The following is a 13,500-nucleotide window of genomic DNA, read 5'->3' on the forward strand; positions in this document are numbered from 1 at the left end:
CCAAAACTAGAATTTAAATTCCGTTAATTTTTGAGGAGCGCATAAAAGAGAGCTTAACTAATAAAAGCAACAAAAATAAATAAGAAATTATATGTATATAGTTGGGTATGGCCGAATTTGTGATACATTACAATAATGACTTTGGATAAATGATCTGAAAGGCTTGGGTCAATGGATCTATGGATCTATTCTTAAGACTTACAGATAACCTCCTGAATGAGTGAAAAATCATCATACATCAAACATCCTTTTAAACAAGAACATTATACTAAACTCTACACAATAAACAACCTATAAAAAAGTAAGTAGTTTATAATTCCTAACTTGTCTATGTTGAAACATGTATATGTGGTCAAAGATTTCTGATATTCCTGTTGGTGCTGCACTCGTACCTAAGTACAGCCCGAATCTAACACAATGCCTTGATACTTCTTGACCTCGTGTTGGTGGTGGTCTTTTTCATCCACTGGGTAGACTTGAGAACGGTCTACCATCGCCCCTTTATTCTTCAATGAAGAACTCGTGTGGCAATTTTTCTACATTGGCTTTGACCGGTCCATGCACAAGTACTTTGCTGGAGTACTCGAGCTATCTATCTCTGACCATTGGATGGCCTCTGTTGATTCGTCAACAGCACCTAGAGACGTAACCAGTGTACCGAAGTACGACCCATTAATATGCCGAAGACATTGTTCTTACTTACAGGAACACACTGTGGCAATTCTGATATGAACAGAAAAACATACTACACATTCATTATAGGTAGACGGGTGTGGTAAATTCCGCCATACCTCACATTCGTCCCGTACCATATACAATTAATACCAACTCATTTCTAACGCTTAGTCCCACAGTCACTCCTTTGTGGGGTATCTGTTGCTTCGGCAACAGCACCGAACTTTTCCTGAAATATTGACTTTACATTACATCAGTCTTTTAACCGCCAATTACTTTCCCCGCGAACCACAGCCACTACGTGGATCCCAAAGGAATCTCAAACAACTGACCAGCCAGGACATAGTACTGCGGGCCACCCGTAGTACCAGATTATGCGGTGCTCTGGTCTGACCTCTTTCAATCTATGCAAGGACTAAGCCAAACAATAGACTGTAACCAATTTTTTAGTCCCGGCCAGACTAGATGTATTGGCCACCTCACCAAGAGAACATGCCCCCGGGGGGACGTTAATACCGACGAAAGACATTCAACGATCACCTCTCGAATAATTATCTTTAATCTCAGCGACCCGAACAATTATCACTTGAGAGACATTCAAAGACCGCCTTCCGAATAATCATCGTTGAACGATCACCCTACGAATAATCATCGTTCAACTCACGAACCACAATAAACAGAATAGTTTAAGTAGGTTTTAAAAACAAATATAAGATTTTAAAAAATGCTGTCTGGCAGACACAACGATAGTAAAATAGTAATAAAAAATCCACGTTGGTACCAGAGGGTTAAATATTCTATAAGTAGTTTAAGGTTTCCATAATAAAGTTTTGCTCCGAATTACACATCACATTTTAAATATTTGTGTTTTCATTTAAAGGAAGCAGACCTTTGAACTGAACCTGCACAGGCTAAGTCATACCTCATCTGGAAAAGTAAATTGCATTACACTCCAACCAAAGAAAACAATTAAATTTCGGAAAGGTTTCTAAACAGTTATATCAATTTATTGTCACATGTTGTATTTAGAATCTAAATTTTAGGTCTATTACACAGATTACGAACTGATCCAGAGTTCCCCAATGTAATAACTTTATAACTTTTCCAATGCTTGTAAAATGAATTTAAAAATTGCACGATATATGGAATCTTACAATTCGTAAATATTCGCACTTGGATTTAGATTTTTAAAGTTTAAAAAGTGGGAAGCATCTATTTAAAGTAAAGTGTTTAGTATACGTTTACACGAACACAAAAATGTATTGGACTAGTATTTTTAGGAGTTATGAGTATCAACACAAATGTTATTATATGATGTAGGGTACAAACATATAACATCATTATCAAAAATTTTAACAGTGTTGCCAACATGAAACTTTTTACACAGTTTAAGAAAACTTTTCAAAAAAAAAATTCATACAAAATTTAAACAATTTATTTAAAGTTAAAGATTTTTTTTAATATTTTAAAATGGAAATGGTGTATTTTATTAACTGTATTGTTATTTCAAATAAATGACAGTTTACGTTTTCTTGAGCTTTAAACTCTTTCTATTTTTTAAGCTGATTGACATTTATTTGTTGTTATTGTTCTGTTCTTCATTTCTATTTGTTCTTCAATTCTCCCATTTCTCTTAGTTCTTGTTTTCTTTGTGTTTTTTACCTTTAGTTCCATCCGAAGAAATTGTTCGCACGCATGATTACAGTTGTCATTTGGTGTTTAGAAACTTGCTGTTGTTGACGTTTTAGTTTTGATTTTGGTTTTATTATTGCCATCATCATTCCTAAACAGCAACGACGACATCATTATCTCTTTAAACATGCTATCACACACATGAATTCATACTTTTGTTAATAGTCAGACAGACTGATAGTCGTACATAATTACATACATACATACATACATACATACATACATACATACATACATACATACATACATACATACATACATACATACATACATACATGTATGGAGGTAGAAATGATGACACAGTTTTTACTTCTTTAATACATTCAAACACTTGTTTTGTTTTTTTACGGTTCTTGATTTTTTCAATTTCTTCGTTTTTTCTCTTTTTATTAGATTTATTCTTTCTCCGTAGGATAGGAAGAGGGGAATAACTGAAATAGAAAGAAAAATTAATTTTATAATTGGTTAAAAATCTTTTAAATCAATATTAAATGCTTTTGACCATAATAAAACATGTTTAGTTGACACTATTGGAGTGTTCAAGATGTAACATGTTTTGTCTGAATGAAATTAAAAAATATACAAACATTTACTTTGTACATACATCTATTTTTCTTTTGCAAAACTGGTTCAAAATTCTGTACTCAATTCTATTGATAAGTTGCTCTAATTAAAAATTGTGTTAATACGACAATTAGATTTAATAGAATGTTGTTTTTTTGTAATTTATAATAAAATTTATTTTAATATTAAGGTTATTTTTTGTAAAAGTTTGATTTTAAAGAAAACACTTAAGAACTTCGATGTAAATTTTTCTTTTGGGCCAGCACTCAAGGGATGACCCTAATCTATGCAGGGCATTGTGATGTTTATAAGAGGGAAGATCTCTGTATGGAATTAATTTCACATACAGATAACACGCCTTAAGAAGAAATTTATTGCAAAATTAACTTTGAATTATATTTGAAGTAATGTAATTATTTTTCTCAAGCCTGATCAGTGGGCATAGGCTTGTAATTGGTAAAGTTTCAATATTTAAAGTAATGTAATCATTTTCTTCAAGCCTGATCAGTGGACATTGGATTGTATCTCTGATAAGCAAATTTACGACTTAACACACGACGATTTCGAATTTTTACATAGCGGATAAGTATGGACGTTTTGGTGTCAACATATTCAGAATATTTCTTCTCTGAATCTAATTGCAGTTTTCTTTTCTATGGCTTTTGTCTTCACTCTAAAAACGATCCAATTAGTTAGTTACTTTTCAAAGTCATGACAGTTTCTTCATATAAATTTCAATTTCCTCTGGATATTTTTAGCTTCAGGTTAACATTTTCTTGCTTTTAATTCCGCCATTTTGAGGAACATAGAGAGAGAGAGTGATACAATAGCAACATATATTGCAAAAAAAACATACAATTCCCTTTAAAGTATTGCAAATAAAAAAAAATAACAAAGTAATGGTGTGACAATTGCAATACAATGACTCTTGTAGTCACAATACATAAAAAAACAACGACATTTTCCCATTTGGAATTTTGCAGCAAAGCAATGTTGTTAACATTTTTATTATATTGCACGAGTAATTCTAACTAACACTGCCAACCTTAAATATCCTTGGCAATATTAACACATCATTGTTGCAACATAAAGTTAATGACCTTAATCAAGGTCTGATCTAACACTTCTATGTCTACAAGAAAACATACATAAATACATACAAACATATACATAACAACATTTTAATGGTGCAATAAAAATGTTTGCAACAGCACAAAATCCTCTATATAAAAAAACAAAGAAGCTGCCACATGACTATAGCGAAAATGAAACGTTAAAAGAACATGATTGTTTGGTATTTTCAATGTATTTATTTTATTTATTTCTTCTATACTTTTAGTTTATTTTCAATAGAGTTTTATGTGTGTGTGTTTTTGTGTTTAAACAATGCACCTTCATGTTTAAATATCCGCGTATGTAGAAATGTATTGAATAGTACTTGCCTCCTACTTGTTTGCTTTTTATGTTACGCTACTAAATTGCATGCAACATGTTTACTTACTTCATGATATATGCGATAAATTTTCTTTTGCTTGGGCTGTTGTTCACTTTTTTTTGCAATTCTTCGTTTGGCTTCATCTATTTACCACAATATTTTCTTTGTTTTTTATATCATGTTCAACACACGTGTACAGTCTAAGAGGGGCAAGTGTGAGTATGTTGCAAGTTTTAGGTGTTTTTTAGTTCTAGTGCAAAATTTTCAAGAAAACACACAGTGTTTTTGTATTGTTTATAGAAAATTTTTTAAATTATTTTAAACTAAATGCAGTATTTTTGTTGATGTTGCATATGTATTCTGTATGTTTTAAAAGCAGAATTGAAGCGTGAACATATTTTAGTTTAAACAAGAGTTTGTACTTAATGATTGGCTGTAAAAATACTTACTTTTCCTAGTTAAAATGTTGGCATTTTATATATATTTTCTGTCAGTTATTTAGTATTAAGTATGTTGCTTAAGTCAATTTGTCTATAACTAAGTTTGTTGCTTAAGTCTTTTGTTTTTCATAAGAATTTAAATAATTAATAAAAAATAAATTTCCATAAGAATTTTAATATATTTATGCTAAAAATTAAATTTCTTGGAAAAATTTCGAATTTTGCAATTCCTCCTATAACTACATATCAAATAAATTCTTCACGTTTTATACCAAAAAGCCAAATAAACAAACCTTTTTCTACACCCTTTTTAACCATAAAAATATCTGAATACGAATCTGAGCAGAATTTAAATGAAACTAACACACGTATTATATAATTCATTATTATTCATATGAAATTTCTTTTATTATGGTTTATTATAAAATATGCTTTGATCACCTCTTTCTTCTTATTAATATTAGTTTTTTTTTTCATCAAAATATACCGTTAGTTCATTATACGACGTAGTTTGCATATTAATTTAATTAATAGAATTAATTTAGATCATTTTGACTACGATAGATGTTTTGTTTAAAATTCAATTATTTTATATGTTGTTGAAGAAATATTAATAAAATTAATTTTTATATCAAATTTGTGTATTTTTGAATGGATTGATTTAGAAAAGTGTTATGTAATTAGATTTATTATTGTGGTTTTAATATAAATTAAATTTGAATGTTTTGATTTATTATTGCAGTTTTTATATAAATTTAATTTGGATGTTTACATTTGCAAATAAATAAGAATTATTTGTTTCACTGAAAAAATATTAAATCTAATTATTCTAATGTTATTTTGTTACTTAAGAACATTAATTATCTTTAACCGTGAATGTGATCTAAATAGAAAAGCAAGAAATATGTTGGAAACATTTTAAGTCAACTAAAACCACACAGTAGTTTAGGTTAGGTGAACAGACTGCCTCATTGCACACATGGGTCCTTTTGGTATTAAGAGAGGAGAGAAAATCACCTTTGTGGTGCAATTACGAGAAGATATTTCTGACCCGATTGCAGTATCATTAATAGGCTTTAGTCTGGCCTAACATCAACAGTTTCGAAAGTCTTTAAAGAATCGTTGCACCTTAGAGGAAATATTACCTAATGCGGGAAAGTGACATAAGAAGTACTTATGACAACTTTTGCTAAAGCCATTATAGTGTGCTGTTAAAGGTGCTTCGTTAAGAGCGATTCTGTTTAGAAGAGATGCCTTTTGTTTATCCAATATAACTTCCAAGTTATATTGATTCCTACGGTTTCAAGGTAAAACGATGAGCCACAACAATGTTTTTCCATTGTGATTTATCCTGTGCTATCAGCTTAACTTTGGCCGAGAAATTTCCAGTTGATTTGCATCCATACAGCATCATAGGTTTGTTAAGGTTGATTAGAGGACGTATACAACATCAAATGATTAGAGGACGTATACAACATCAAATCCTAAGCAACACACTTAGGTCTTTAACATTTTTTGCTGTATGTATTATTTTTCAATTTTCAGAAACTTAGTTTCCTGGACGTAATTCCTAAGAATTTTCCATTCAGTGTTAGTGAGGAATGTTATTCCTGAAATAACATCACTTCAAATATACTTGGATCTAACATTTACGAATGCCTGACAGTAGTAAAGAAAGTGCTCGAGAGTTTCACTGTTCTCTCCACATACATCTTCTACATTCGTCTGAATCCGCAACTTTGTATAGATGTGCTCGAAATTTTTGTGTAACTTGGTCACCCCATAGGATTTTTGCTTTTCTACTTGCCGTTTAATTATTCCAAGAGTCTATCTAACCATACTTTAAATGTATTCTCTCTTACAATCCTTAGATTTACTTCTATCACTTTACACATTCCATTGTTGCTTGAACTTCTGCCTGAAAGTTTCTGTTATGATAAGTAAACCGGTGGTATATTTCCGTCTTTAGTTCTTTAATATAGAACCTCATGCCTCTTTGTCCCCCTTTTTAGAGCTATCTGTGTACTGGTATTTGCTCTAATGTTTCGCTTAACCAATACACACTATCTGGGATCAGCGTTTCAATGTTTCCGACATAATCTGTGTCTGGTATGCGATCAGGCACATCTGATGATTGTTTATAACCTTCCAGTAAACATTGATGACGTGTCCTACAATTGCTTTTTGCAAGTTCGCCTAACAGCTCTTCAATAGTTTAATAAGAGGAATATCTAACGACGTTTTTAGAGCCTCCCCTGTATCAAGAGTGTTCAGCCTTAGGCCGGCTATTTAGGAAATATTTATTAAGCGAAGCCATTGTTGGACATACCATAGAGTAGAAAGTCCTTTCGCCCGGCCGCAGACCGGATATTAAGGAAATTTTTATTAAGCGATTAAAATGAAATGTATTAAACATTGAAGTCCTACTCGAAAGTATGAGCGACCTACTTTTTTTTAGAATTGTCACTAAAACCGAATTGTTCAATAATTCGTAATTTTTAAATGGGAACTTATTCTATTTTAAAATTACGGATTTGTTTCATATGAAATAAATCCCCAAAAATGGGGTGTTATTTCATTTTAAGTTATTTCATTTCATTGGGGCTTTTTTCATGTTTAAATTGGGGAATTATTTCATAATGAAACAAGTCCCGAAATTTGAAGACTTATTTCATTTTTTTTTTTGGGAGTTATTTCGTGGGGAGTTATTTCATGACGCCACTGCAGTCATTTCGATGTCTTAATGTCATTATAATCTTAATTTCCGCAATAAAGACACCACTATCCGTGCACACGGAAATGAAAATTGGAGAGACATCTTCAAACTTATGGATAAAGTAGTTTCTGTGCATTTTCTGGGGTTAAGAGTATATTGGCAAAAATCCTAGAAATAATGTTAGGTTAGATTTAAAAAATGATGTTGTATAAACCGTATATGCTATCCGATCAGATCCGATTTTATTTGTTTTGAGTTAGATTCAATATGTTAGACGCGACTAAAATTCTAGCTGCAACCTTTTGTGCGGTAAGCTTTTTGACCCCTCTCTAGTATTTATCATTTATTTCCAATTTTTGTATTTATTTAACTTATGAGTGCCAATTACATATATTAAACAAAAAATTACATAACATTTGTTTATATTTTTTTTTAAATTTAATAAGTAAACGCATTTGGCACTACAAAATTACAACCATAATTGTCATTTAACTTTAATTTAAAATATTTAAACAATTATTTTAGTTTTACTACGATTATTATTTAATTTCGATTTCGTAACTTTGTCTTTTGTACTACATACTTACATACATATGTACGTGGTATATATGTACATATGTACATTTATATGTTTGTATTTAGTGTTTAAGTAAATGTCTGTAGTTAAAATAAAAATAAAGACAAATTTAAGTAATTATTGCCGCTAGGAATATTAATGACTTTTTATTGCTGCTGATTCAGAAGAAACCAACAGAAACAACAAAGAAAAAGTTCACTTTTCGTGCAAGTTTTTAGGCCTGCATTTACAATAGGCCGGCCCTTATAAAATTGTTTTCTATTGAATGAGTTTGTATATAGAAATTTATTTTAGAAAAGTTTTTTTAACTGTTATTACTCATTCTTTTGACAATGAAGTAAAATCCGATTTATAAAAAATTTATTTTCTAAGGGCAAGTCTAATGTGTTTCCATTTTTAAGTGACTTAATGATAATCGCATATTTACGAGTACAATTTCGAACTTTTAATACGAGTAAATAAAAAACATATTGTCGTAGGTTGTTGAATATTATTTTTATCGTGTTTATTTATTTTTCACGTGTAAGTGAGTATCTGATTATCGTGGTATCTGTTTCGGCGTGTCGTTGTTTTTAATATTATTTTCCTAAAAGGAAGTATACCTAAATATATGGTACAAAAACAATATATGAAAAAGTTTAAAGTTTCTTATTATGTAAACACGCACTACTTATTGAGGTGTTTATTTCACTATGCGACACGAATAGTCTAATCGAATAGAATAGATTATTCGTTTTGTCTGCGTATTTTTACGTTATTGTTCTACTAATCCGATCAATACTAAATCCTCCTCTGTGTCTACCAGGCGGAGTAGCAATGCAGCCGCAGTTTCATTAGAAGATATATGATTTAGAAGAGATAAGATCGCTTTAGTATTCCACCTCACAATGGGTGTTGAAGAGCCCTTAAAGAAAGCTTGATTGGGAATTTTTGTGTTTTTAGTGTCAGCGGCGACATCTAATTTCTTTCCGTCCACACCAGTATCGTAACTTTTTCCATTTTGCCTAAAAAATGTCATCGTCACTAAGGCTCTTGTCAACGCTCTAGAACACCAGAGATAGAAGATATTCTTGCAACGAACGTCGGCGTTTAGGCCCTGCAGATGCTGATCAGTCTCAGATGGCACGTCTCTGAACGATAGCTTTCCCGGATTAATCCTTGAGACAGATGGATTTGAATTGGCCATTTCGCCGGTAGACTGAGCAAATCCGATTTTCTTTCCGAAATTGTCTGAATGGTCATAGCTTGGTTCGTAGTGTTTAAAGGAAGGAGAATGGCTTACTAGCAAAACTATTACCTCAAGGTTAACCCTCTGGGACTGACGTGGTAGTCTGACAGACACCAAAAAATCTGAAAAATTAGATTTTTCAATTTTACAATTAAAAGCTTTCAAAAAATGTTATCTAGCAGACACCGCGTCAGTAAAATAGTTATAAAAAATCCACGTCGGTCCCAGAGGGTTAAATATCTATCTGTTAGCTAGAATTTTGACTAACTTTGGAATGAATTTGGCAAATCCTTTAAAATTAATGTTACAGAAGAATTAACTACTTCTAAAATTGCTACATAACTGAAATCTTCCAAAAGCAATCCTATTTTGCAACTTTAATTTAAAATAAAAAAACTTTATAAAAATACTGAAAATATTAATTTTATTTATCTGAAACATTTTTCGAGCTTAAATAGTATTTTTGTTATTTTAAGTGAAATAGAAAGTTGAAGTTTTTTTCTTGGAGTTTAATCGCACCAAAAAGAGTCACGCATTGTAAAAAATGTTTAATGTTTTATGGTTTTTTATTATCTTATTTCATGTTTATTTGCCTAAAATGAATGTATTTTTTTTCATTTTAAAAATATTTTGCGTAGGTTTCGTTGAATTTGCCTGCAAACATGTGTGTAGTGGAACTAACAATTTTGTTTGAGGAGATACATGTTATCTGTAAGATAAGCAAAAAAAAGTACAATGTTTTTAATGTTTAAATAACTAATTTAATTACTCATATAAATAGTTAATTTAAGTGTTTTTATTGTTAAACATGTTTTACATGGGTTCCTGTAAGCATATGAGTGATGTTTTATATTCTTCAATTACAACCTTCAAAGTCAGCTTCATTTTAATTCACTTTGATAAATTTCCGTTTCAGTGATTAATGTCGTTTTTGCAAAAATGTCATTGAAACAGCATTTATGATTCATTTATAACCCATTACCACAATTAATTTTTAATAACTTGTTGTTGTTGTTTTACAACCATGAAATGTCTGTGGAAGTTGCAACATCATTTATATTCATTGATTTCTTTCGTTTTTTTCTTCTTTTTGCTTAAAAATGGTCTTTGGTGGTTAAACCACTTTTACTTTCTATCAACAATATTTATTGTATTTAATCAAAATATTTATTATAAAAAAAACAATTTCATTTTCATTTAAAGAAATTATTTGAGACAAAAAAATCGTTCGTATTATAAATATTACAGATAAAAACAGCTTGAGCCATTTGTGTCAGTTTTATTAATTAACATTTTTTGTATTTTATAATTTTCAAATGAAAGTGAAAACACTTGTAAAAGTTAATTGAAAAATTTGCTTGTTAAAACAAGTTGATACAAATATTAAAGATTTATTTTAATTTATATATAGTGTGAATGAATAATATACAATTTCAAAACTTTTTTTATAAATATAAACATTTGTTACCATTTTAATGCAATTGTTATCCTCTCATTTCTGTTACTTTTTAGATGGTGTACAAGATATTTCACAAATCTCTCCAAAATCCAGTAGCCATATGGAAAATATGGATTTAAATCCATTTATAACAACCTCAAAACTATTACTGGAAACAACAATGTCACATGCTGTACCAAATAATCAAAAGATATCGAAATCATCACAGATCAGCGGTGAGAATGAGACACGCCAACATATACGAGTAGAGCGTTCAGCATTGCCTATACTAAATGAAAATTTTCCAAAAATCGGGCCAAATAATGTACAATTTCCCGGTGAAAGTGAGAAAGAAGCTGCAGCAGGTCGTTATTTTCAATATAATATAAAACCTACTAGTACCTTTGATCAACAATCGGAAAATGTAGAAACCACTCATAAAGTTCGGGAGGGAAAATCGGTGAATTTGGCTACATCTGCTGCTACTATGACCGGTCCTTTTTTAGTAAATGGGGACCTTCGACAGCATATGTCGGGGTCCCAAATCGTGAATCCGACGAGCAGCAGTACTGCGATCTCGACAGCAGCTACTGCCACCTTGGCTCCACATAATCCTCGACAAAATCCCAATCCCGATATTCAGGATATCATAACGGGCATAGTAAAGTTGCTTAATGGTAATGTTAATGTTCATGCCAATACCCAAGGTGTGAGACGTCCCTCGGCCAGTCGTATTAACAACCGTGGTCCACCTAGAATATCGGAAGTGCAAAATTTGCCTGTCGAATATGATGGACAAAAACCAGCTGCACCATCTTCCATACGACCACCACCTTTTCCTTTTGATCGTCCGGAAAGACCATTCATAACCGGAGTTCCCATACCCGAACAGATTGTTCCTGTACGTCCTGGTTTTGTTAGTAATCGTCCGCCTTGGCATCGTAACAAACCCAGACCACCAATTACCACTTCAATTGGAGGTCGTAGACCCATACCTCAATACAAACCTATGCCTTCTTCACAAATGCAACCACCCCAAGAAGGCGAACAGCAATCTGCCAATGTTCCTAGTATGCAAGCTACAGGACCTCTTGAAATGCCTACAGTTGCAGAGGATTATCATGATAACAATGAGAGTCCTGCTCCGGCAGACAACTCATTTGACTCGGAATTTTCAAATGAAGATTTAAATTCACAGTATATTGAGGTATCCGATAATGATACAGATACTCAGACGTCTAATAATACAGCTGACAAGGTAATAGAAGAACTACAACCTCCACCTATAACAACGAAAAAGGAGGAACAACCATTAAAAAAGAAGAATAATAAGCATAAAGCTTCCGATAAGAAAAAACATTCATCTGATTTTTACACAACCATAGTAGAGACAAGTTCTGAGGTACATACCGTAATGCATATGTCTTCTACTTATGTACCCATGCCCATGGATACAACAGAGAATGCAGTTGGCATTGATCCCTCTACGGAAGAAGTTATTTTTATGACTGCCAGCAAAACACCGGAGTTGGAAGCTGTGGCCACAAAAACCACAAATAAAGAAACTTCTTCCATTTCGAGCTCTTCTTCTACATCCACAACCACATCCACTGCCTTAAAAACAAAACTATCATCTAGCATATCTACTAAACCCATAAACTCTGCCGAATATGAGGGAACAAGTTCTAGCAGCTCAAAAGTTAACACTGAATTAAAGAGTACTATTGTTCCCACAAAAATTACCTCTGTTCCCATACCCACTACTACTAATACATATACTACTACCACTACTACTACCACCACCACTACCACATCTACAACTGAAACCGTACCCACCTCAAATAACCAACATCCAAATCCAACACCATCGCCACCGCAACTACCCGCCCAATATCAACCAAGACCTGGTATTGTATTGGATGATCCCGAGTTTCAACCCGGTGGTCGTCCTCGGCCACAGCGTCCACCGCAACCCCAAGCATCTCGTAATCCAGGACCACCTGTTAACATACAGCCAACACGACAACATTTACCACCCGGTTATGGTGAAATATTTGATGTAACATTGTCGGCCATACAGGGACCTGGTTCCAAGGGCGGTTCGCAACAAACTATCAATATTAAACCATTCGGTTCTTATGGCTCTACGGGTGGTAATGGTGCTCAACCTGGTGCCGATATTATAGTGTCCGCTTCAGGTGATGATGGTTTTGTTTCCATAGATGGTAAACGTACTTACATCAATCTTTTTGGTGATCCCACAGATCCTCCGACCGGCGTTCAATTGCCCTCAACACCAGCCACAGCTATACCCCAGCTGCCAGGTAGTGGTAGTACGAGCTCAACCTCAAAGCCTATTAGTAGTACTGGTAGTGCACTTGGTGATAGTAGTGCTAATTCTCCATTATCCCCAGTAACGCAACAAAACTCACCCGGTTCAGGATATGGTGTGGCGGAAACAGAAATTGTTGATATTCACACAAACAAACCGCAACATGTTAAACCACAACAACAGCCGCCGACAACAACTAACGCCGGCCCGGCTAGACCTCACTACAGACCACGTACCACTCAGCCACCAGTACGCATTGATACCTGCATTGTGGGAGATGACTCGACCTGTGATCAAGCTCAACATGAACATTGTAAAACGGAAAATGGAGTATCAAGTTGTCACTGTAGACCGGGTTCGTTATTATTTTCAAATAATGGTACTATTTCAATGAATCCAATTT

The 13,500-nt window shown here is 32.8% G+C and overlaps 1 protein-coding gene across 4 annotated transcripts in view; it reads left to right on the forward strand.

The window, feature by feature from the left end:
* Nucleotides 1–13,500, forward strand: part of LOC111686515 (flocculation protein FLO11) — a 49,847-nt gene that overhangs the window by 33,308 nt on the left and 3,039 nt on the right. For 2 of the 4 annotated variants that reach the window (XM_046953653.1, XM_046953654.1), the window contains exons 3-4: nucleotides 10,840–12,963; nucleotides 13,030–13,452. In XM_046953653.1, the coding sequence (XP_046809609.1) occupies nucleotides 10,840–12,963; nucleotides 13,030–13,452 (2,547 nt within the window). Of the gene's footprint in view, nucleotides 1–10,839; nucleotides 13,453–13,500 lie in introns of all 4 variants that reach the window. The other 2 variants (XM_046953651.1, XM_046953652.1) reach the window with 1 other exon arrangement.

Source organism: Lucilia cuprina, chromosome 6, assembly GCF_022045245.1.
Source record: "Lucilia cuprina isolate Lc7/37 chromosome 6, ASM2204524v1, whole genome shotgun sequence".
Classification (NCBI taxonomy): Eukaryota; Metazoa; Arthropoda; class Insecta; order Diptera; family Calliphoridae; genus Lucilia; species Lucilia cuprina.